General features: G+C 40.1%; 1 protein-coding gene across 2 annotated transcripts in view; it reads left to right on the plus strand.

The window, feature by feature from the left end:
* Nucleotides 1-16,362: 16,362 nt before the first annotated feature.
* DCUN1D1 (defective in cullin neddylation 1 domain containing 1) overlaps nucleotides 16,363-20,520 on the plus strand; it is a 33,801-nt gene continuing 29,643 nt past the window's right edge. Inside the window, exon 1 of one of the 2 annotated variants that reach the window (XM_029939810.1) lies at nucleotides 16,363-16,452. In XM_029939810.1, the coding sequence (XP_029795670.1) occupies nucleotides 16,441-16,452 (12 nt within the window). In that variant the 5' untranslated portion in view covers nucleotides 16,363-16,440. Of the gene's footprint in view, nucleotides 16,470-20,520 lie in introns of both variants that reach the window. The other variant, XM_029939811.1, reaches the window with a different exon arrangement.

The raw sequence follows: 20,520 nt of genomic DNA on the forward strand, positions 1-20,520 counted from the left end.
CTCTCTCTCTCCCTCCCCCACTCCCCACCTCCTTCTCCCTGTCTTTCTTGGCTTCACTTCTGCTTGTGTGTGTGCACACTCTCACTCTTTCACTCTCTTTTAAAATAAATAAGCTAAAAAAAATAAAGACAGTTTCCACAAAGAACAAATTGGTGGTTGTGGGAGTGAAGGGTGGGGGGTGGGCAAAATGGGTGAAGGGAGTAGAAGAGACAAGCTCCCAGTTATAGGATAAATGAGTCACAGGGATAAAAGACGGTATTCCTTATGCTTTTTGTCAATGACACTGAACAGCGTTATTTAAGGACAGACGATAGCTACCTGTTGTGAGCAGAACATCACATATGAAGTTGTCCAATCACTATGTCATACACCTGAAACTAGTGTGTGTCAACTATACTTAAAAATTTTTTAATGTTTTTATTATTTATTTTTGAGAGAGAGACAGCATGAGCAGGGGAGGGTCAGAGAGAGAGAGGGAGACACAGAATCCCAAGACAGGCTCCAGGCTCTGAGCTGGCTGTCAGCACAGAGCCCGACGTGGGGCTCGAACCCCCGAACTGTGAGATCATGACCTGAACCGAAGTCAGACACTTACCGACTGAGCCATCCAGGCGCCCCGCTTAAAGTTTTTTAAAAAGGCAATTTTCTCATCAACTCTGCCTCAGATATTTTATTATACTTTTTGCAAACTTTCATTTGCTAATGTAATTCTTTCCAAAAAATCTGACTTACTTTTTCTTACAAAAAAGCTAAACACTATGCAGTAGAATCTATGTAAGAAACCTTTATGGGCAAAAGAATTTGCCCATTCTTCAATCAGAATAACATACACACATGCCCAGAAACCTGATTTTGTTTAAGTGGTTTGATCTCTTCAGATCAAACAGGTCTAAGAAGAACACACAGAAAAATATATCAACACCTTAATGATGAGTTCTTGATTCACAGTTAAAGATTACCTGTGAGTCAAAGCAGAATACTCCTACTGATTTGACGGTGTGTTTCTCCTGGTGTGAAAAGCACAGGGAAGCCACATTATAATGATAGGTGTTCTCAATAGGCAGGGACCCAGATAAAAGGAGTTGGGTGCATTGTAGAAGATCTAACAATTTGATGTATCTGTCCCCAAAAAAGGAATGCATACCAGTGGCTAAAGAGCCCCAAATGGTTGAAATCATGCTACCAGTTTTCTCTCCTGGGATTTCCTACTTTTTACATTTCATTTGCTCACCCCCACTTTATTAACATGTTCTTTCTTTAGGTTTATTAACATCACCACTAACCTATTCATCCTAAGCTTTCCTACGGATAGGAATCACCTGGTGTACTTGACAAAAATAGATCTCTGAATAAGAATTTCTAAGAGAAAGCCTGACATTCTGTATATTTAACAAACACCCAGGTGATTTTTCCCAGGAGGGTTTGCGACCAGTGAATCTCAAAATGTAATGTTCCCCGGGGCGCCTGGGGGGCTCAGTGGGTTGAGTGGATTGAACGTCTGACTCCGGCTCAGGCTCAGGTCAGGACCTCACTGTCTGTGAGTTTGAGTCAGGCTTGCTGCCCTCAGTACATAGCCTGCTTGGGATCTTTGGTCCCCCTCTCTCTCTGACCCTCCCCCATCACATGTGCTGTCTCTCAAAAATAAATAAAACATTTTTAAAAATGTAATGTTCCTACAAACCACCTGCTCCTGATTCCATTGGTCTGGAAAGGGTGTGAGATTCTCCATTCCTAACCAGCTCCCAGGCCTCTAGCCAGGGGACCGGCAGCATTCAGAGTAACAGGTGGCAATGGTTCTCAGCAAGCGCTCCTGCACCAGCAGCCTGGGCAATCCCTCAGGACCTCTTAGAAATGTAAATTCCCAGCCCCACTCCGCCTACACCTAATGAATCAGAAACGCTGGGATGGGACCCAGAAATCTGTTTTAACAAGATCTCCAGGTGAGATTTTGGTGCATCCTAAAATTCAAGAACCACAGATCCATAGTTATGCTTCACTGCCTCTTACTGCTTCTGATTGGGAAGTTATTTCATTTGAGATGAACCTTTGCACATTTCTGATTTTATTCATGTTGTATACAGTTAAATAGTTTAATTCCATTTGGGATGATCCCTTACCAGCACCTTATTGAAGTATTCAGGAAACACTGGTATAAGAAACTCATCTTGGAGTATCTTGGGGGAACTTATTCCTTGCTACCCTTAAAATTTTAATTTGTATTAATGCAAGGTAATAGGTTAGAGCAGGGTTCACAAATGCCTACAGGGAACAAACACTTTTAAGTGAAACAGCAGGGTTGAGGGAGGCGGTTGGCTTCAGGAAGAAGCTGCTCTTTGGCTCCACCCAGCCATTGCCAAGGGGGAATGTGGGCCCAGAGGGGTCACGTCTTTCAATTGCTTAAAAGAAGTCAGAAAGCCAATTTTTCGTGTGAAATCTCTTGATTTTTCAATGTCAGCAAACTATTCAGATTTGTTGTAAATATTTTGTGTGCCTAACAAGCACGGCTTCTGTTAGCAACTCCACAGTGGAGGGACTATTTAGGGAGGTGATTAACTCACTGGCCTTGCTCCTGTGACATGCCACCGTCTCTCAAGAAGACGAAGCCGGCTCTGGAGGTCCACTGCTGCGAAACCAAAACCAAAACCGTTTACCATGCTCTCATGGTTCTTCTAAGTGGCTCCCTCAGAAATGTGTGGAACATTTTTAATTGGGAAATCGACAGTGTCACATCGTGCAGTCTATCTGGAAGCAAAAGATGTCAAGATTGCTCTGTGTAGGAGCAGATCCAGATTCTGTGAGTCCTGAAGCTTCTATGACTTGGAGGGACCCTATTTAAGAAAAGCAGGTGAAATTATGAATACAAGATTATTTATGAAAGTACAAGAAATCTCAACCAAATGTAGGAAATATTTACTTATGCAAATTTTTGTTAAGTTTATTTATTTTGAGAGGGAGAGAGTGCAAGTGGAAGGAGGGGCAGAGGGAGAGGGAGAATCCCACGGAGGCTCCACACCACCAGCACGGAGCCTGACTCAGGGCTTGATGCACCGGGCCAGAACTCACATGACCTGAGCCGAAGCCAAGAGTCAGTCGCTAACTGAGGGAGCCACCCAGGCACCCCTGCTTTTGCAAATTCAAAAAGAGTAAACGCCCATTGCCTTGAAGGGCCTATACAAGCAGGGACCTCGGAGCATCCTGAATGTCCCCACACATCTGCCTCTGTCCCGGTGACCACTGGGATGCAGGCGGGGGCTAGCGTGAGGCTGGCAGTGTTTGCGTTCTGGGTGCTCATGATGATCTATTTCTTGACCTGAGTGGAAAGGTGGATACCTAGAGGTTTATTTTATAATGTGTTAAGCTGTTCACTTACATTGCTTATAGTCTTATGTATATTTCATAAATTGAAAAATCATTTGGCCTTTTTCTAAGCCAGCAAAAATACTGATGTCATTGGGTAAGGTAGTTCTTCAATAAACATTTGTTGAATGAATGAACAAAATCTTGAATGATTCCAAATCTATACAGCTAATGTATATCAAAGGCTTGAATGTGTAAGGATCCCTGCTAGGTACTGTGTTATTTAATACATTATAGTATTTACTATTTAAGTAACAGGAGAAGTAAAATCTAATGAAAGAAATAAAATAAGGGTGTCTGGCTGGCTCAGGATAGAGCACGTGATTCTTGATTTCAGGGTGGTGAGTTCAAGCCCCACATTGGGTGTAGACCTTATTTTAAAGAAATGAAGAAAACTATTTTTATCACATTTTAAAAAGTTTATTTATTTATTTGTTTTAAGTAATCTCAACACCCGACGTGGGACTCAAACTCCTGACCCTGAGATCGAGAGTCGCACGCTCTTCTGATGGAGCCAGCTAGGCACACCTATTTACCATTTTTAAAAGTTAATTTTATTCTTTTACTATGTAAAAGTTTTATGTATAAAGCTAAAAATATATTGTTTTTACATATAAGCTGAATACAGACTTTAAAAAGAAAACATCTAAATTTAATGCCGTTAACCAAAGTTTTATTATTTTCAGCTTTAAGAAATTTTAATTTATAATCATACAATTTTTTAAAGCATATTTATTTTGAGAGAGAGAGCCAGCTTGAGTGGGGGAGGGGCAGAGATTACCCCTACAATCATACCATTTTTTTTTTAATTTTTTTTAATGTTTTATTTATTTTTGATACTGAGAGAGACAGAGCATGAGAGGGGGAGGGGCAGAGAGAGAAGGAGACACTGAACCGGAAGCAGGCTCCAGGCTCTGAGCTGGCTGTCAGCACAGAGCCTGACGCGGGGCTCAAACCCACGAACGTGAGATCTGACCTGAGCCGAAGTCGGAGGCTTAACCAACTGAGCCACCCAGGTGCCCCCATACCATTTTTTAAAATGTTAGGTAGAGGGACCAGAATAACAACATAAACTGGTATTTATTCAACATATTCTAAAGGCCAGATGAATAATATTTTTAAAAACATGTATGGGGTGCCTGGGTGGTTCAGTTAGTTAAGCATGTGATTCTCAATTTCAGCTCAGGTCATGATCTCCTGGTTGGTGAGATGGAACCCAGTGTTGGGCTCCATGCTGCCAATGCAGAGCCTGCTTGGGATTCCCTGTCTGCCTCTCTCTGTGCCCCTCTCCCATGAGTCCTCTCTCTGTCTCTGTCTCTCTCTTTCTCTTAAAAAAAAAATCAGGGGCGTCTGGGTGGCTCAGTGGGTTAAGCATCCAATTTTGGCTCAGGTCATGATGTCAGGGTTTGTGGGTTCGAGCCCTGCATTGGGCTCTGTGCTGACAGCTCAAAGCGTGGAACCTGCTTCAGATTCTGTGTCTCCCTGTCTCTCTGCCCCTCCCCTGCTTGTGCTCTGTCTCTGTTTCAAAAATAAACATTAAAAAAATCATGTATAATTCCACCACACTAACATAACCACCATTATTATTTTGTTTCCTTTAGTCTTGTATTTATAGGTACACTTTTTACATAGTTAAAATCATAGCGTCCATAAAATTTCAACCCTTATTGTTTTTACCTAACACATCATTTTTTAAAAAAATTTTTAATGTTTATTTATTTTTGAGAGACAGAGCATGAGCAGGGAAGGGGGAGAGAAAGAGGAAGACACAGAAGCCAAAGCAGGCTCCAAACTCTGAGCTGTCAGCATAGAGCCCAATGAGGGGCTTGAACCCATGAAACATGAAATCATGACCTGAGCCAAAGTTGGTCACTTTACCAATGAAGCCACCCAAGCACCTTTTACTTAACACATCTTAAGCATTTTCTGTGTTGCTACCTGGTCTTTATAATTCTAGTTTTAAAAACTGCATAATTATCCCTTACCTATTCCCAGTAAATAGAAGGAATATAATTTATATAACCATGCTTCTAATCTTAGACATGAAGATTATTTTGGGGCACCTGGGTGGCTCAGTCAGTTAAGCGTCCGACTTCAGCTCAGGTCATGATCTCAAGGTTCGTGGGTTCAAGCCCAGCGTCGAGCTCTGTGCTGACTGCTAGCTCAGAGCCTGGAGCCTGCTTCAGAATCTGTCTCCCTCTCTCTCTGCTCCTCCCTCACTTGTCCGTTGTCTCTCTCTGTCTCTTAAAAATAAATAAACGTTAAAAAAAAGACAAGCAGATTGTTTTTAATTTTTGCTATTATGAAATAATTCACCTTTTTTGCATTTTGATGCACATAGCTTTCTTTTTTCATATTAGGGTCATATGCCTACAGATACATCTCCCTGCTTTATATTTCCCTATAGAGTCATTTATTTCATTTGTATACTTTAAAAAGAATGAGAGGCAAGTGAGAGAGGGAAACAGGTGGGGAGATGGTTTGAGAGGGAACACCCCTCTCAAACAGAGACATGCAACATCATTTGCCTTGATTGCATGTAAGATGGAACTTCCGTTTTTTGCATTAAAATTCATAGAACACATTTTTCTCCTATCAGAGGTGTTCTTTCTTTGGTCACCAGGGATGTTGTGCCAAAACCAACAGAGTGGGTCACTCTCTCGAACATCCATCTCTCAGGTTGTGAGAAATTATGACGGTTATCAAGAGAGAGTTTTAGTAGCCAATGTTACAGATTTGTAATTATGCACACATGACATTTCGTTCCAATTTAATTGAAGAAATTGAGCATCCATATTGTTTCTGTTTTCTGTACCAAAAATCTGGACAGGTAGTGTGGTGATTTTTTTTTCCGATTTGTGAATGTAATTACATGAAGAGTCATAAAAACCTCTTTTATTACACATGTACTTAATTACCTTCTGTGTGAAATCTAGGCATAAGTCTGGGAAAAACCCTCAAAGGCAAACATAAACAAAACACAGCTCCTCTGCTCAGTTTATAATTTATTAGGAAATCAAGAACATAAACCTGAGTCAATTTGCCTTCTAAGTAAAGCTTACGTTCTTAAGAATATGTGTAAGATACCCCAGGGAAATATAAACACAAAATGGACACTTGAAGATATTAAGGAATATTGTTTCTCAAATGAGTTAATGGTATTGTATTTTGTTTTTTCTAAAGTCCTCTATTTTAGAGATATGGAAATACATACAAATAAAATGTTATAATATGAATACCAGAGATTTGCATCAAAATGCAGGCCATGGGAATGGATGGATTATAAATGAGACAGGGCTGATGTTGAGTGGATAATTGTAGACGTTGGGTGATGAGTACATTTGGGTAATTTGGTCTACTTTGGCATATATTTGAAAACTTTTATAATAAATTATTACACTTTATTTAGTTTTCCTTTGATTGTGAAATGAAAATACTAAGTATGACTGGAGCCTCAGTGATACACCACACACCTTAATATACTTTCTCCACCTTTCTATCTACCCAGCCAGGCTGGCCTTCCTCCCAGACCTCCATCCAACTAAAATGGTCAACTCTCAGTGTCTACTGTGCAGGACTTAGAAGTCCCTACCTGAAAGGGAGATGTTGACTAAGAAGCTCGCTTCATGAGAGATTGTGCTTATTTGACCCCTGCTTGAACTTGAAAATCTATGTTTATTTGGGAATAAAACAGAAGTGATTCATCTTATGAATTTCCTCAGGGCCAGTGGAATCCTGAATTTTCTTGGATGAGTTTGTTCATTCTAAGCTCTAATTGAAACCACAATATGGAAACTGGTTGGCTCTTCTCTCATATCTCCTATCTGTGAGAAGCAGCAACATCTGCCAGCATCTCAATCCCTGCTTCCTTGGCATCGGGTTGAATTAATCAATAGACTATATAACTAACACCAAAAAAGGCAAATAAAAAATCTTCCAATAAAGCAAATGGAAAATTACTAAATCAAACCTTAATTTTCTGTGGTTTTTCAGGTAAGGTAGAAGTGGTTCATTTTTCTTTTGATTTGAATTGTTTTGAATGAAAATTGAACTTAATAGTATAAACCTGGGGTGCTCTCGGGAGCCATTTCCTTTGTTGTATTCCCTCTTTGTGGAAGTTGTTCCCCTTAATTCATTGAATTATATATATCACAGTAATTATCCAAATCACTGTTATTAAGTAGAAAATCTGATGCCACCATTTTCATAGTATGCAGGATGATCCCATCAACAAGAAGGGAGTAAATGTTTAATATTTTGATGGCTTAATTTCTAATTACTATTCCAATATTCTAACTGGATCTAATAAAGATCCAGTTTTATGGTTCTCAACCTCTTTACCCTTTCAGATTCTCCTTATTTCTATCAACAGGGATTTTTGATTTTAAAACAAGTTTTTCCCAAGGGGTGCCTGGGTGGCTCAGTCGGTTGAGTGACCAACTTCAGCTCAGGTCACGATCTCACGGTTCATGGGTTTGAGCCTCACATCAGGTTCTGTGCTGACAGCTAGCTTAGAGCCTGGAGCCTGCTTCGGATTCTGTGTCTCCTTCTCTCTCTGCCCCTCCGCCATTCATGCTCTGTCTCTCTCTGTCTCTCAATAATAAATAAATGTAAAAAAATAAAAAACAAAAAGTTTTTTCCCTAACAAACAACATCTATTTATTAACAAGTCATCAAGCAATTTCTCCATCTTTTAAAGTAATCAAAGAACACATATCATTCGTAATGAGCTTGGAATAATATATATTACCACCCTGAACTAAAATAATCCCAGCTAAAAGGAAAGAATTTGTTAGCAGTAGAAAGCTTTTATTTTTTTCTTTAGCCAAGCCATTTCTGTTAGACTTTTTTGCATACTGAAAATAGTCTGTGATCTACATTCCTACCTTAGCAAACTGTAGTTGGGATAATAGTTCAACTCATTAAGCTCTATCTTTCAGAGCTCCTATAAAAGAGCCTTGGTCGCAAATAATAATAATAATAATAATAATAATGGATTTTCTTAAAGATGATTTCCCCCCTTCTCATTGTAGGCATTATTAGATATAAAATTGCGCAAACTAGTAAATAATCTTTTGGGTATACGCTTTCTTCCATTCTCTCCTTTCTGTGTTTTCTTGCTGTAAAACCAATGTCCCTGGCTGTTTGCTGGAGAGAAAAGGCGTCCCAAGGCTGCCACGTGGACACAAGCTCACCAGGCAGGCAGGTGGTAAAACAAGTGGTTTATTTTGAAGCTCTTCGTCTCACTCCCAACCATCTCTTCTTCCCTGGAGTTGTCAGTCCAGTTTCAGTTCTTTGCTAGGCCAGTAGAATATACTTTAGGAGACCTAAAAATGTGTGACATATGGTCCCTGCTCTTGAAGGACGTACAGTCTAGTCATTAGTAGAGGGATATTGATGTGGGCAGAAATACCTAGATTGAAAGGCAAAATGAGCCACGTGCTCTAGGGATTCCAAACGGTCTGCTTGGGCTGTACAGCTGTGTGTGTGTGTGTGTGTGTAGGGAGGTATCACTTCTAGCCACAGCGGGCTGGGGAATTGATGAAAGAACTGGGTATTGAAGAAAGAAGAGGCCCATGGAGGGTCCAACTAGGGAGATGGAAACAAGGGTGTTCCTGACAGAGAAACAGAACCACTAGGAGATCTGTCTGTCTCTCTATGGTTATGGGGAATTGGTCTCATACAATTGTGTGAGATGGTTAAGCAGTTTCTATCAACTGTTGTCTCTATGTCCAATGTTGGAGCTTGAAGTCCATGGTGCAGGCAGTCAGGAAGGGACAATGGATATAAAGTAGGGGAGATTTAGAGAAGGCTGGAAACCACAAGCATGAGATGGAATTCTACAAGGATAGACTGAAGTTTTGTGTCTGTTCTTGTGACCTCTGACCTTGGTGTCAAAGTTACTCTACAGAAGCTAGGACTCTGTGTCATAGAGCTGAACACAAACACCTGGCTCCAAAGTTGGAGAAGCTGAAGGGAGGATCCAGGATAAAGAAGAGAAGCTGCAGGCTCCAAATCTCCGAGAATCTTCCTTATGGCCAACCCCAATAGAAAACAGATAAGAAAGGCAATTCAGGGAAATATGGTTCAGATACTTTCCAGGCCATCACAAGGTGTATCCAGAGCGTGGAGTTTCTGAACACTAAGCTAAAGAATTTGGATGACATTGACAAGAAGCATCTTTTGAGCCAGAGAAGCCAAGAGTAAAGCTGACGTTAAGGCAATAAAGTGGGGGGCAGGACAGTTGGAGGGCCAAACCTAGGAGCTCAGAGCTCTGGTGAGCGGTGGCGGAAGCCAAAGTGGCAGAGCCATGTCTAGAAATTTTGCTGCTCTGACCAGGGCACGAAGCTTGCTTTTGTGTGTTTGGGGAAGATAGCAGGTCTACGTACAAAGCCTTGCCTGCTCTGGACATCGGTGTATTTCTTACTCCTATTCATTTCCTTCAGCCTCAAAACATTTCAGTGCCCTGGGTCAAAGTCTCAAGTTTGTGACCCTTGAAGTTTGTGTCCTGAAGAGAGAATATCAGTGGATATTTGTCATGTTTTATGACACCCAACAATAGCAATTGAAAATCTTTTCTGTGTTTGGGGAATTTTCCACATTAGGATCCTCTTAGAAGCCAGTAAATCAGTTTCATAGCTTGCTTTTAACTTAGAGGAGACTCCAGTTTATAAGAGAGCAGGAAGAAGCAGGGGCCAATCACATTTTTATTACTGAATAGTATTGTTATATGGATATACCACATCATTTTTATCCATTCACCAACAGATAAACATTTGAATAGTTTCCAGTTTTTGTCTATTATATACAATGCTGCTATAAACATTCTTGTACCTGTCTTCTGGATAAACATCTAGTAGTACAGTTGCTACATTATATGGTTACTTTCAGTTTTAAGAAACTGCCAAACTCTTTACTAACAGTTTCTAGTCTACATTTCCATAAGCAGGGCATGAGGGATTAAGTTTCTCTGTGTGTTCACCCAGACTTGGGAAGGTCCATCTTTTTCATTGTAACCATTCTTGTGAATGCATAGGGTTATCTTGTGGTTTTAATTTGTATTTCCCCAGTGACCAATGACGTTGAATTCCTTATAAATTTTAGAATGAGCTCATCAATTTCTACAAAGCCTACTGGAATTTTGATAGGGATTGCACTGGATCCATACAACAATGTGGGGGAGATTTGCCATCCTAACAATATTGAGTCTTTCAATCCATGAACATGGAATATTTTCCAGTTATTTAGATCTTCTTTCATTTCTCTCAGCAATGTTTTATAATTTTCAGTGTATAAATCTTTCACTTCTTTTGTTAAATTTATTCCCAAATATTTTATAATTTTTTCATCCTATTGTGTTTTAGATTGTTGTTAGTATATAGAAAGACAATTGATTTTTAAAGTATTGATCTTGTATCCAATGGCCTTGCTGAACGCACTTTTTACTTCTAGCAGCTTTGGGCAGAGGGCAGGGGACTCCTTAAAGTTTTCTATGTACAGGATAATATTTCTTATTGAACTGGCTAGAACCTCAGTTCAGGGTTAATTCAATGTGGCAAGAATAAATATCTTTGCCTTGTTCCTGTCTTAGGGAAAAGCATTCAGTCTTTCACCATTAAGTATGATATTAGCACTCGGTTTATTTTGTTTTGCATTTTTTTTGTAGATGCCCTTTATCAGTAAGAAACTTCCCTTATATTCCTAGTTTCTTGTGAATTTTTACCATGAATGGATGTTAGGTTTTGCTAAATGCTTTTTCTGAATCTACTGAGATGATTGCGCTGTTTTGTCTTCATCCTATTAATAGAGTGTGTTACGTTAACTGATTTTCAACTACTAAACCAACCCTGCATTCCTGGACGTATAGTGATGGTAAATAATTTTTCATACATTATTGAATTTGGTTTGCTAATATATTTTAAGAGGTTTTTGCATTTGTGTTTTTATATTTATGTATTTGTAGTTTTTGTTTTTCTTTTTTTGAAAGACAGAGAGAGACAGCATGAGAAGGGGGAGAGTCAGAGAGAGAGGGAGACACAGAATCTGAAGACAGACTCCAGGCTCTGAGCTAGCTATCAGCACAGAGCCTGATTGGGGGCCTGAACCCACGAACCATGAGATCATGACCTGAGCTGAAGTCGGACTCTTAACCAACTGAGCCACCCAGGTACCCCATATGTATTTGTAGTTTTATGTTCTTTGATATCTGTCTTTAGTTTTGCATCAAGAAAATACAGGCCTCATGGAATTGACGTATCTGCCTTGCTTCCTTTTTCTTTACTAAAAAAATTTTTTTAATGTTTATTTTATTTTTGTGAGAGAGAGAGACAAAACATGAGCAGGGGAGAGGCAGAGAGAGAGGGGGACACAGAATCGGAAGCAGGCTCCAGGCTCTGAGCTGTCAGTACAGAGCCCAACATGGGGCTTGAACCCATGAACAGATCATGACCTGAGCTGAAGTCAGCCACTTAACCAACTGAGCCACCCAGGGGCCCCTTATCTGCCTTGCTTCTACAGACACCTAAATAGAATTTGCTTTATTGTAATTTTTGCATTTATTTATTTTTCCTTTGGAGAAACAAGTTGCATAAATTATTTTTAAAACAGAAACTAGATCTTACCTACTGGTAAGATTACCAAAATTTAATCAGTTTCATCTGCGAACCTGTGCAGGGTCCACTATCCAGACTGTCTGTTTAATGCAGACATTGGTAGGGACAGATGGCATGCCAGGACCTAAGTATCTCAAAGTCAAATTTCCCAACTGATCACAGACAGAAGAGGAAGTTGCCACCTTCTTTTTCTCCTCTGTAGTGGAGAGGGATTGAAAAATATCTCCCGAATATTCATTGACCATTGTTGTAACTTCTTATCATACTCCCTTGAGATCTGGGGAAGAAATGTGATAATCATAAATAATACCAATCAAGCTGGCTCTACTGATCAAAGTGTTTCTAGACACTGGAGTCACATCAAGTGTCAGAAGAATCTGTGTGTTGATACAGTGATTGGAAGAAACGATCTAGCCAGTGTTTCCCTCATCATGTAACCTTAATATTTGCTATGATCATGGCTGATTTTGGTCATTTTTCAGTGTTTGAAACATAAAGAAGAAGCATAATGCCCTCCTTGAGGGTGCCTTTCGATTAAAGAGGCATCCAAATGCCACAGGAAAGAACTGCTTTTTACCAACCATCACTTTAAATGAGTCTCTTCTTAAAACCAGGTCACCTCAGCTTGAGACTCCCTGGGATTCATGCTGTAGAAGTCCATTCATACATTACCTCTTCTAGATTGAGCAAATGCCCACCACAGCATTAAATATGCTGTCTCATTTGCTCTCCATACGGCACTCTGAGGTAGGTATTTTATAGATGAAGAGGCTGGGGCTCATACTAAGAAATATGCCAACGTCACCTTTATAATAAATTGTAGAGTCTGGTTGCGGCACAGATCTAGGTAACTTGAAGCCCATCCTCTGCCCATAGTCCTGCTGGGCTTCTCAGATGCAGTACTTGCACTGCTGTTTCAGAGACTTCTTTTTCACCTCCTATATTTTTCATATCACCTGGTCCTGGATTCCTGGGTGCATGCGCAGGGATACCAGGACTGTCTAGTTTTTTTCTTTGTATTTCTAGTATCTCTTACTGTGGCTGATACGTAGGCGTTCAATGAATGTTGAAATACATGACTGAATGAGAACAATTATGCTTCCTAGACTTTTGAGGGAAGTTCAGATTTGAAGCTAGAAGGAAATTAAGGATTTGTCCAATCTAAACTCACCAGTCAGAGAAGTTGAGGCTTCAAGAAGACAGGTGTGATTTGCCCAGTCATATGGAGATGGCCAATTTAGAATGCAGTTGTCTTAGGTCCTGACTCTTTCACATAATCCATAGTCCTGTTTCTGAAGTGTCAAAGCTGATACCACTCCTCAGTTTGTAAGTTATACAACAGTAATACAAATGTAAGAAATAATAACAAGGGAGAGGCTGGGTGGCTCAGTGTATTAAGTGTCCGACTTTGGCTCAGATCATGATCCCACAGTTCGTAGGTTTGAGCCTCACATCAGGCTCTGTGCTGATGGCTCAGAGTCTGAAGCCTGCTTTGGATTCTGTATTTCCCTCTCTCTCTACCCCTTACCTTCTCACACTCTGTCTCTCTCTCAAAAATAAACATTTAAAAAAGAAATTAATATTAAGGGATCTGAATTTTAAATAACATAAAGATAGCATTGCAGGAAAAAAATTCTGACTGCACAGTGACTTCATAAGGGACTTAATAATATTCATTACCTCTTTTGAGAAATCCATTTGAAGGATTAGAAACAAATCTTAGATTCTTCTCAGATGAACAATCAAATGAAACACCTGACTCTGGGCTGGTGGACTAAGAACCTGGGCTCTGAGCCACACACTTCACCCAAGGTATGTCACATGTGCCCAGCCTGGGGGAGGTATTCTCTTGCACATTTCACAGCTATGTTGTTACTCCTTAGGGCTGTATCCTATCCATCAGGAATGAAAATAATCCCTTCTACTCTCCTAACCCCTTCCATTGGCTGTTCTTTCCAGCCAGACCTGATCTGCCAATTGTGCTGTCGCCAAGAGCTCGCCTACCAGGCCTGACCCTAAGCCCTCATGCTTCTTGCCTTCCCACTCTACCCCCATCATCCCCCTCCCCGCATCCCTCTATCAGGGGTCAACAAAAATTGAGGGACCTCTTCAAATTCTCTAAAATTCATTATTTTGTTTCAAAGTGCTGATATGCAACCATAACAGCTTTCAGTTGAGAGTGGCCACGTCACATTTTCTCCCTAAAGAACTTTGCCTAATAAGTCTCCTTTCCCAAATGTCCTGAAGGTGGTCCTCCCTGGTCTCTCACAGCACATTAACTCATGTGGGCTTCACTTGTAGACTCCTTCATTGACTTCCTCTTTCTGTGTATTTATTTTCAAAATGATAATCTCACAGCTTAGCTTTTTGTTATTTGTATTTTTTCTCTTTCATAGGGCTGTAGGTTACTCTGACTCTGATATTAATTTTTTTTAATTTTACAGTATTTGCATACAAATCTTGCCTTTCACCAACTCCTCTCTTCATCCATCACAAACAATTTTTTTGAAAAGGGTGACCTATCTTAATGGAAATGGAGAAAGTGGCATTAACTTACTGGATACTGTATTACTGGACAGCCCTGAAAAAAGTCCCAAAAAATCTAAGGCAGCTGTGTTTTTGTGTTTCATAGGTCTTATTTTGATTGAAAAAACCTTGTACACAAATCACATTTAACAGGATGACATGGTCAGGTTCAGGCAAATTATTGGTGTGTGGTAGACATTTACAAATTTGTACAGGTGATTTTCCTCATTTGCCATGTACACTGAAAATGTTACATATATAAAAACATATATTTGTTATTAATAATTCACTCATTATTTATATATTTATTATTTTTACGTATTTTAAGACTTCCTATTGCCCTTTTGCCAATTTATCCCCCCGATTGAACTACATTAGCTTCCCCAATGCTAAATATTTTTGTACTACTATTGGATACATAGAGATATTTCAGTTTACTTTGGCTTTCATTTATTTCCTGGAAGTAAGAGTACTTATTCCTCCCACTTGTTAAGCATCTATTTCCAGGCCAGACACTGTGTGGACCTGTGCTGGCCAACACAGTAGCCATTACCGTATGTGGCAACTTGACCACTTGAAATGCGACTAGTCCAAATTCATACACACGTTAAGAATAAAAATACAGGGGTGCCTGGGTGGCTCAGTCGGTTAAGCCTCCGACTTCGGCTCAGGTCAGATCTCACGTTTGTGGGTTCGAGCCCCGCGTCAAGCTCTGTGCTGACAGCTAGCTCAGAGCCTGGAGCCTGCTTCCGGTTCTGTGTCTCCTTCTCTCTCTGACCCTAATCCCTCTCATGCTCTGTCTCTCTCTGTATCAAAAATAAATAAAACATTAAAAAATATTAAAAAAAAGAATAAAAATACATATCAGATTTCAAAGACTTACTATGAAAAAAAGAATGTAAGCTATCTCAATATTTTATATTGAGTACATGTTGAAATGCTGATATTTCAGATATCTTAGGTTAGCTATTAAAAACAAAACAGGTGAAGCCTGTTTCCTTTCAGGCTTTTAAATGTTACCTCTAGAAAATTTTATTTTTTATGTTTTCTAATTAAAATTTACTTACTTGAGACAGAAATAGCATGAGCATGGGAGGGGCAGAGAGAGGGAGAGAGAGGGAATCCCAAGAAGGCTCCATGCTGTCAGTGCAGAGCCTGATGCGGGGCTAGAACTCACAAACTGTAAGATCATGATCTGAGCCAAAACCAAGAGTTGGATGTTTAACCAACTGAGCTACCCAGGCATCCCACTACTAGAAAATTTAAATTTCATATGTGCCTCACATTTGCCACATGCATCATACCTGCCATACAGTGTTAGTTGTAGGTATTTCATACACTGAGAAATGGATGAATGAGTAAATGAAGAAGACAGGCTATACTTCCTGATCTTTTTGGACAGCTCATAATAGTTGACCAGGAAGGAATCAAACAAGCGTAGGGTTTGATTGAAACTTATTACAATTCAACCCAATCTTCTCATTTTGTAATTGAGAATACCGAGTCCCAGAGAAATTTGTATGCCTTCTGCACTATCCACTGAATAAAGACAGGAAAGCAAGGTGTTAGTTGGTGCGTAAGGTATATGCTTTAATGGAAATGCTGGTATCGTATCAAGGAATAAACACTCTGGATTCTAGAGAACCAACTACTGTACTACCTGTAGAACAGTTTCAGCCTTTTATGATTTCAGTGAATTTACTCTCTGCAACTGACCAGAGCGGTCCAAGACAGACACCCAGGCTGAGCTATGGTCTCATGTAGGAGTGACCAAGCCGGACTGGGTCCCAAGATGGACACCCCAGGACAGTGGGACATTGTGACATTGTGACATCATCAGTGATAGTCTCAGGTAGTTTCCCATCGCTGGCCCTGCAGTCTCAGCTGTTACTGCAAGTCCATTCCTCTACCATGAGTGTGGAGCAGCTCAAATCAACAGATCCACATGTGCCCTGAGGTGACAGACTGGCTCTGGTGCATACCCCCTTTTGTAAATTTAGAGGTGACCCTTTTGGTGGCTCTTTTGTGTGAAGAGGTCAATGGTGCTCTTTCTAAGGACAGTCTTTACGGTTCATCCTTCTGTTCTGATTAAGGATTCATTTTTAAATAGTTCAGAATGTGGGGGAAAGGTCCCAGGCAGTCAGTCATCTTTTTGGCTGCACTGATAATGCTTACCTGGGAGGGAGAGCCGAAAGGTTTCCATCTTTTCCCCCACTCTGGTGAGTTAGGTGTTAATTGGGTACTATGGCTCTTATGTTAGACTTCTTGCAACTACCCTAGAGCCCATCCCTGACCCTGAGGCCTCATCTTGTCTGCTTCACCCTTTAAGATATAATTCTGGATCAATAAGACCTAAAGGCCACGTTTTACTCAAATAGATTGCATTGGTCAGTCTCATTTACTCTTAGATATTTATAAATAGGTGAGCTTGAATTCAATAAGCACATTTATGTAAATGTTGGGCAAAATTCAGTCCACCCAAGTTAAGTGTGGGAGGGTGGTGGCTGTGCGTCCCAGACTAGTGCCTTTGAACTGTAACTATGTATACATAGTTACCCTGCAGGCTTAATTTTAGCTGGATGAACTACCAGAAATGTTAGCAATCTGTCTTTTTAGATTACTTTTGCTCTTTCTCTTTGCTAAAAGACAAATTTTAAAGTATGGAATCCTGGTTTCACGTTTCTTTAAACAGAACTGTAACAATTTTTATCAGTGAATATATATATATCTTAACGTGAATTTTTAAGCATCTGAGGCAACATTCATTTTCAAATACTTGCATGTTGTACCTTGAAAAATTATACTATCTACAGATACTCTATATTAGTCTATGTAGATAGATGTACAGTGAATATATGTGTGTGCATGTACTTTGAGTGTGTACACACACACCATATATATGTGTTATATATATAGATGTGTGTATATATATACACACACACATAGAGGGAAGGAGAATAGTGGATTATAGCTAGATGGTTCCATCTTTTTTGTATTGAGATTGTCACTTTGAAAATAATCGTTACAAATTCTGTTCTTAAAAAACCCTCAAAATATTAACAATTTGAAGCCTCTTCACAAAAAGCAATATGAACATGTTAATGAATATGATCAAATATTGTAATTTATGCTTTATCTTCAGGACTTTTCATTTTAAAAATAATCAGGACAATTTTAACAAATATATTTCTCTCAATAATGATGATTGAGTAATAATCCTCCATTTCACATTCAGTACTGTAGCTTGTAAGTGCAGTAATGGGTACAGTTGCTACTACATTTACCATCTGATCATATGCTGTAACATACATCTGCCAAGGAGGACAGACATTCCATTACAATAACAAACAACATAGGCATAGTCTTAAGGCAAATCAACAGACATTAGATACCTTCTTTCTTTTATCTGTTATCACGTAGCACATACATGTGTGATATGTGTCAAGCACTCGCTTTGACACTGAAAACTCAAAGATGTATGCAACTGGGTCTCTCACCTGGAGGAATCAGGGGTGGTGGTCATGCAGATAAATGATTATCATATGATGTCAAGATATCCTAAGTTAATAGAAATGTATACAAGGTGTCACAGAAGTGTAGAAGGAAAAACAATGCCTAACTGCTGGAATCTAGGAATGAAGTCAGGAGATAATCACAGAGAAGATGGTCTTTCCATTGAGTATGAGGTTTTGGTAGGAAATACAGAGAGTGGGGGTTAAGAGAATAGTCTGTGGTTAGACTACATAGGTTTAAATTCCAGCTCTAGTACTTACCAGCCAAGGAAACTTAGGCATGTTATTTAACCTTTCTGCACTTCAGTTTCCTCCTCTGTAGAATGGGCATAATCACTGGGCATAGCTAATAGGACTAAAGTGAGGATTATGTGAGTATGTGCCATGGGCTTAGAACAGTGCAAGACATATGGAAAGCCCTTAATCAGTGTTAGCCTCTACGCTAGGGAGAGCAGAATGAGAGACAGCAAGGAGACACAAAGGAGTATGGCAGGCTTGGCTTGGTAAAACTGAAATATGAAGTGTTTTTGTATGGAAGGAGGTGGGAAATGACAACATAGGTGGATAGATTAAGGGGAGAGAGCCTCATATGCCACAATAATGAGGCTCATGTTCGTGGAGCCAGTATAGAATTTTAAGGAATAAATTTGGGTTTGTATTATAAAAATAACTCTGGAGCAATGGGGAATGTGTAGAGACCAAATTAGCTAAGAGATTATTGATGAGAAAAGATATGATAAAGGCTCTGCTGAGGGATGGAGAATAGAGTGAAGATTCAAAGTTATATTTGTGAGGTGAAATTGATGAGAATTGGTGACCGATTAAAGGAGAAGAGGTGGAAGGAGTTTTGGATCACTCTTGGACTTCTAATTTGGGGGATTTGGTAAAAAGACTGGAGGAAAAGCAGGCTTGGGAATAAGGTTTTGGATTTATCAAGATTGATGGGCCCATGATGTGACCAAAATTTAGTGTTTAGGCCTGCCACTCAGGAGCTGAAAGTCAAGATTCAGTACTCCTCAAGATCTAGGTAGCAGTTGACATTGTAGGAATATTAAGTGAGTGCATGACATAGGTTATATACAGGAAGAGATTCAGGGATGGTTCTGGAACATTATAGAGCCTAAGAAAGCTGAGCCAGCAAAGGAGAGTGGTCATAGAAGAAAGAGGAAATGTAGAAGAAAGTGGAATCATGGAAAATGATGGAGAAGAAATTCAAGGAGGAAGTGTTCAAGTGTAGGAGAGAAGTCAAATAGAATGAGAACTGAGAACTGTACTTTGGACTTGGCAAATAGGAAAAAGAGCTTAAGAAAACCCATGAGCTATTACCATAGTGAAGTATAACAGCTTCATTAAGACCCTAGATGTTAGTTAATGTTTCAGGTCAAATCTAGTGAATTCCTGGAGAACATCCATGGATGTGCTCCAGCTTCAGGCTTGGTACATGAGGCAGATCTGGCCTGTCCTCACCAAGCTATTTACCCAAAACCTAGCAAGGAGCTGTGGTGACCAAAGATCTGTTTTGGTAGAGTTCTGGGAACTCCTGATACATGACTGGCTCCAGGAAGTGTTAAGTGGCCCTGGGGAGTTGCCAAATAAGTCCTGTTGCTTTGATAAGAACTTCAAAGCTGTGAAGCTGTAGGGTTGATCTGGAAGTTTATGCCTATGTTGGGGATGGGGGTGGGGGAAAGGTGTTGGTGAGGATGGTGATAACAGGTTGATTCAAGTTGGCTCTTTTCTGAAACACATTCAAACTCTTGGCTCAGTGGTAGATGTAATGTTCTGACTAGATTTGTTTATTACCTGTTTTCTTATTTCCTTCCTTCATGCCTAGTGTCTCATCTCTCCAAATGTACAGTCAATTTCTTAAGGGCAGGGACCACACTCCAAAGTGTTTTAAACTCCCTTCAAGCACATTCTTGTATTTGACTCCCAACGCAGAATCCGGTACTCTCAGCCTCACCTGACTTAGAACCAAGAATAGGTCAAGCCTGGACCATCCACCTGGAGTGACGTCATCCCTCCGCAAAAAAAAAAAAAAAAAAAAAAAAAAAGTCCACAGTTACTTCCCAAAACTTACCCTAGAAAGGTTGGGATATTTACAGCAAGCAGTAGGTGTTGATATTGAAACTTCTGCCACTAGTTGCATGCGTGGGGCCTTCTCAGTCCTTCTGGCGGAGAACTCCAAGGCCACCCCACTGGTTTCCCAGCAGACACTTTGGTCTGGGAAGAACCTGTGCCATAAAGGACATTACAGCTCCCATGATGCTAGACTGAGGTCTCCTCTCGTATGTAGGTCCACATGGGGGACCTGATGCAGTCCAGGTACTGCAACTGAGGAGCAAATAAGAAAATACGAGGTGGAGGCATTTTCACAATTTTCTCCCCTTTTGCGGGGTTCTTGATGGGAAGCGGTGGTTTGGGATGGATCTAGCGCCTCAGTCCTATCCCTTCCAGTCTCCCCCGTCTGTGCAAGTTATTGGCCACCGCTCATCCTCTCCTCAAGTAGGTGTACC

Source organism: Suricata suricatta, chromosome 5 (genome assembly GCF_006229205.1).
Source record: "Suricata suricatta isolate VVHF042 chromosome 5, meerkat_22Aug2017_6uvM2_HiC, whole genome shotgun sequence".
In the NCBI taxonomy this organism is placed as follows: domain Eukaryota; kingdom Metazoa; phylum Chordata; class Mammalia; order Carnivora; family Herpestidae; genus Suricata; species Suricata suricatta.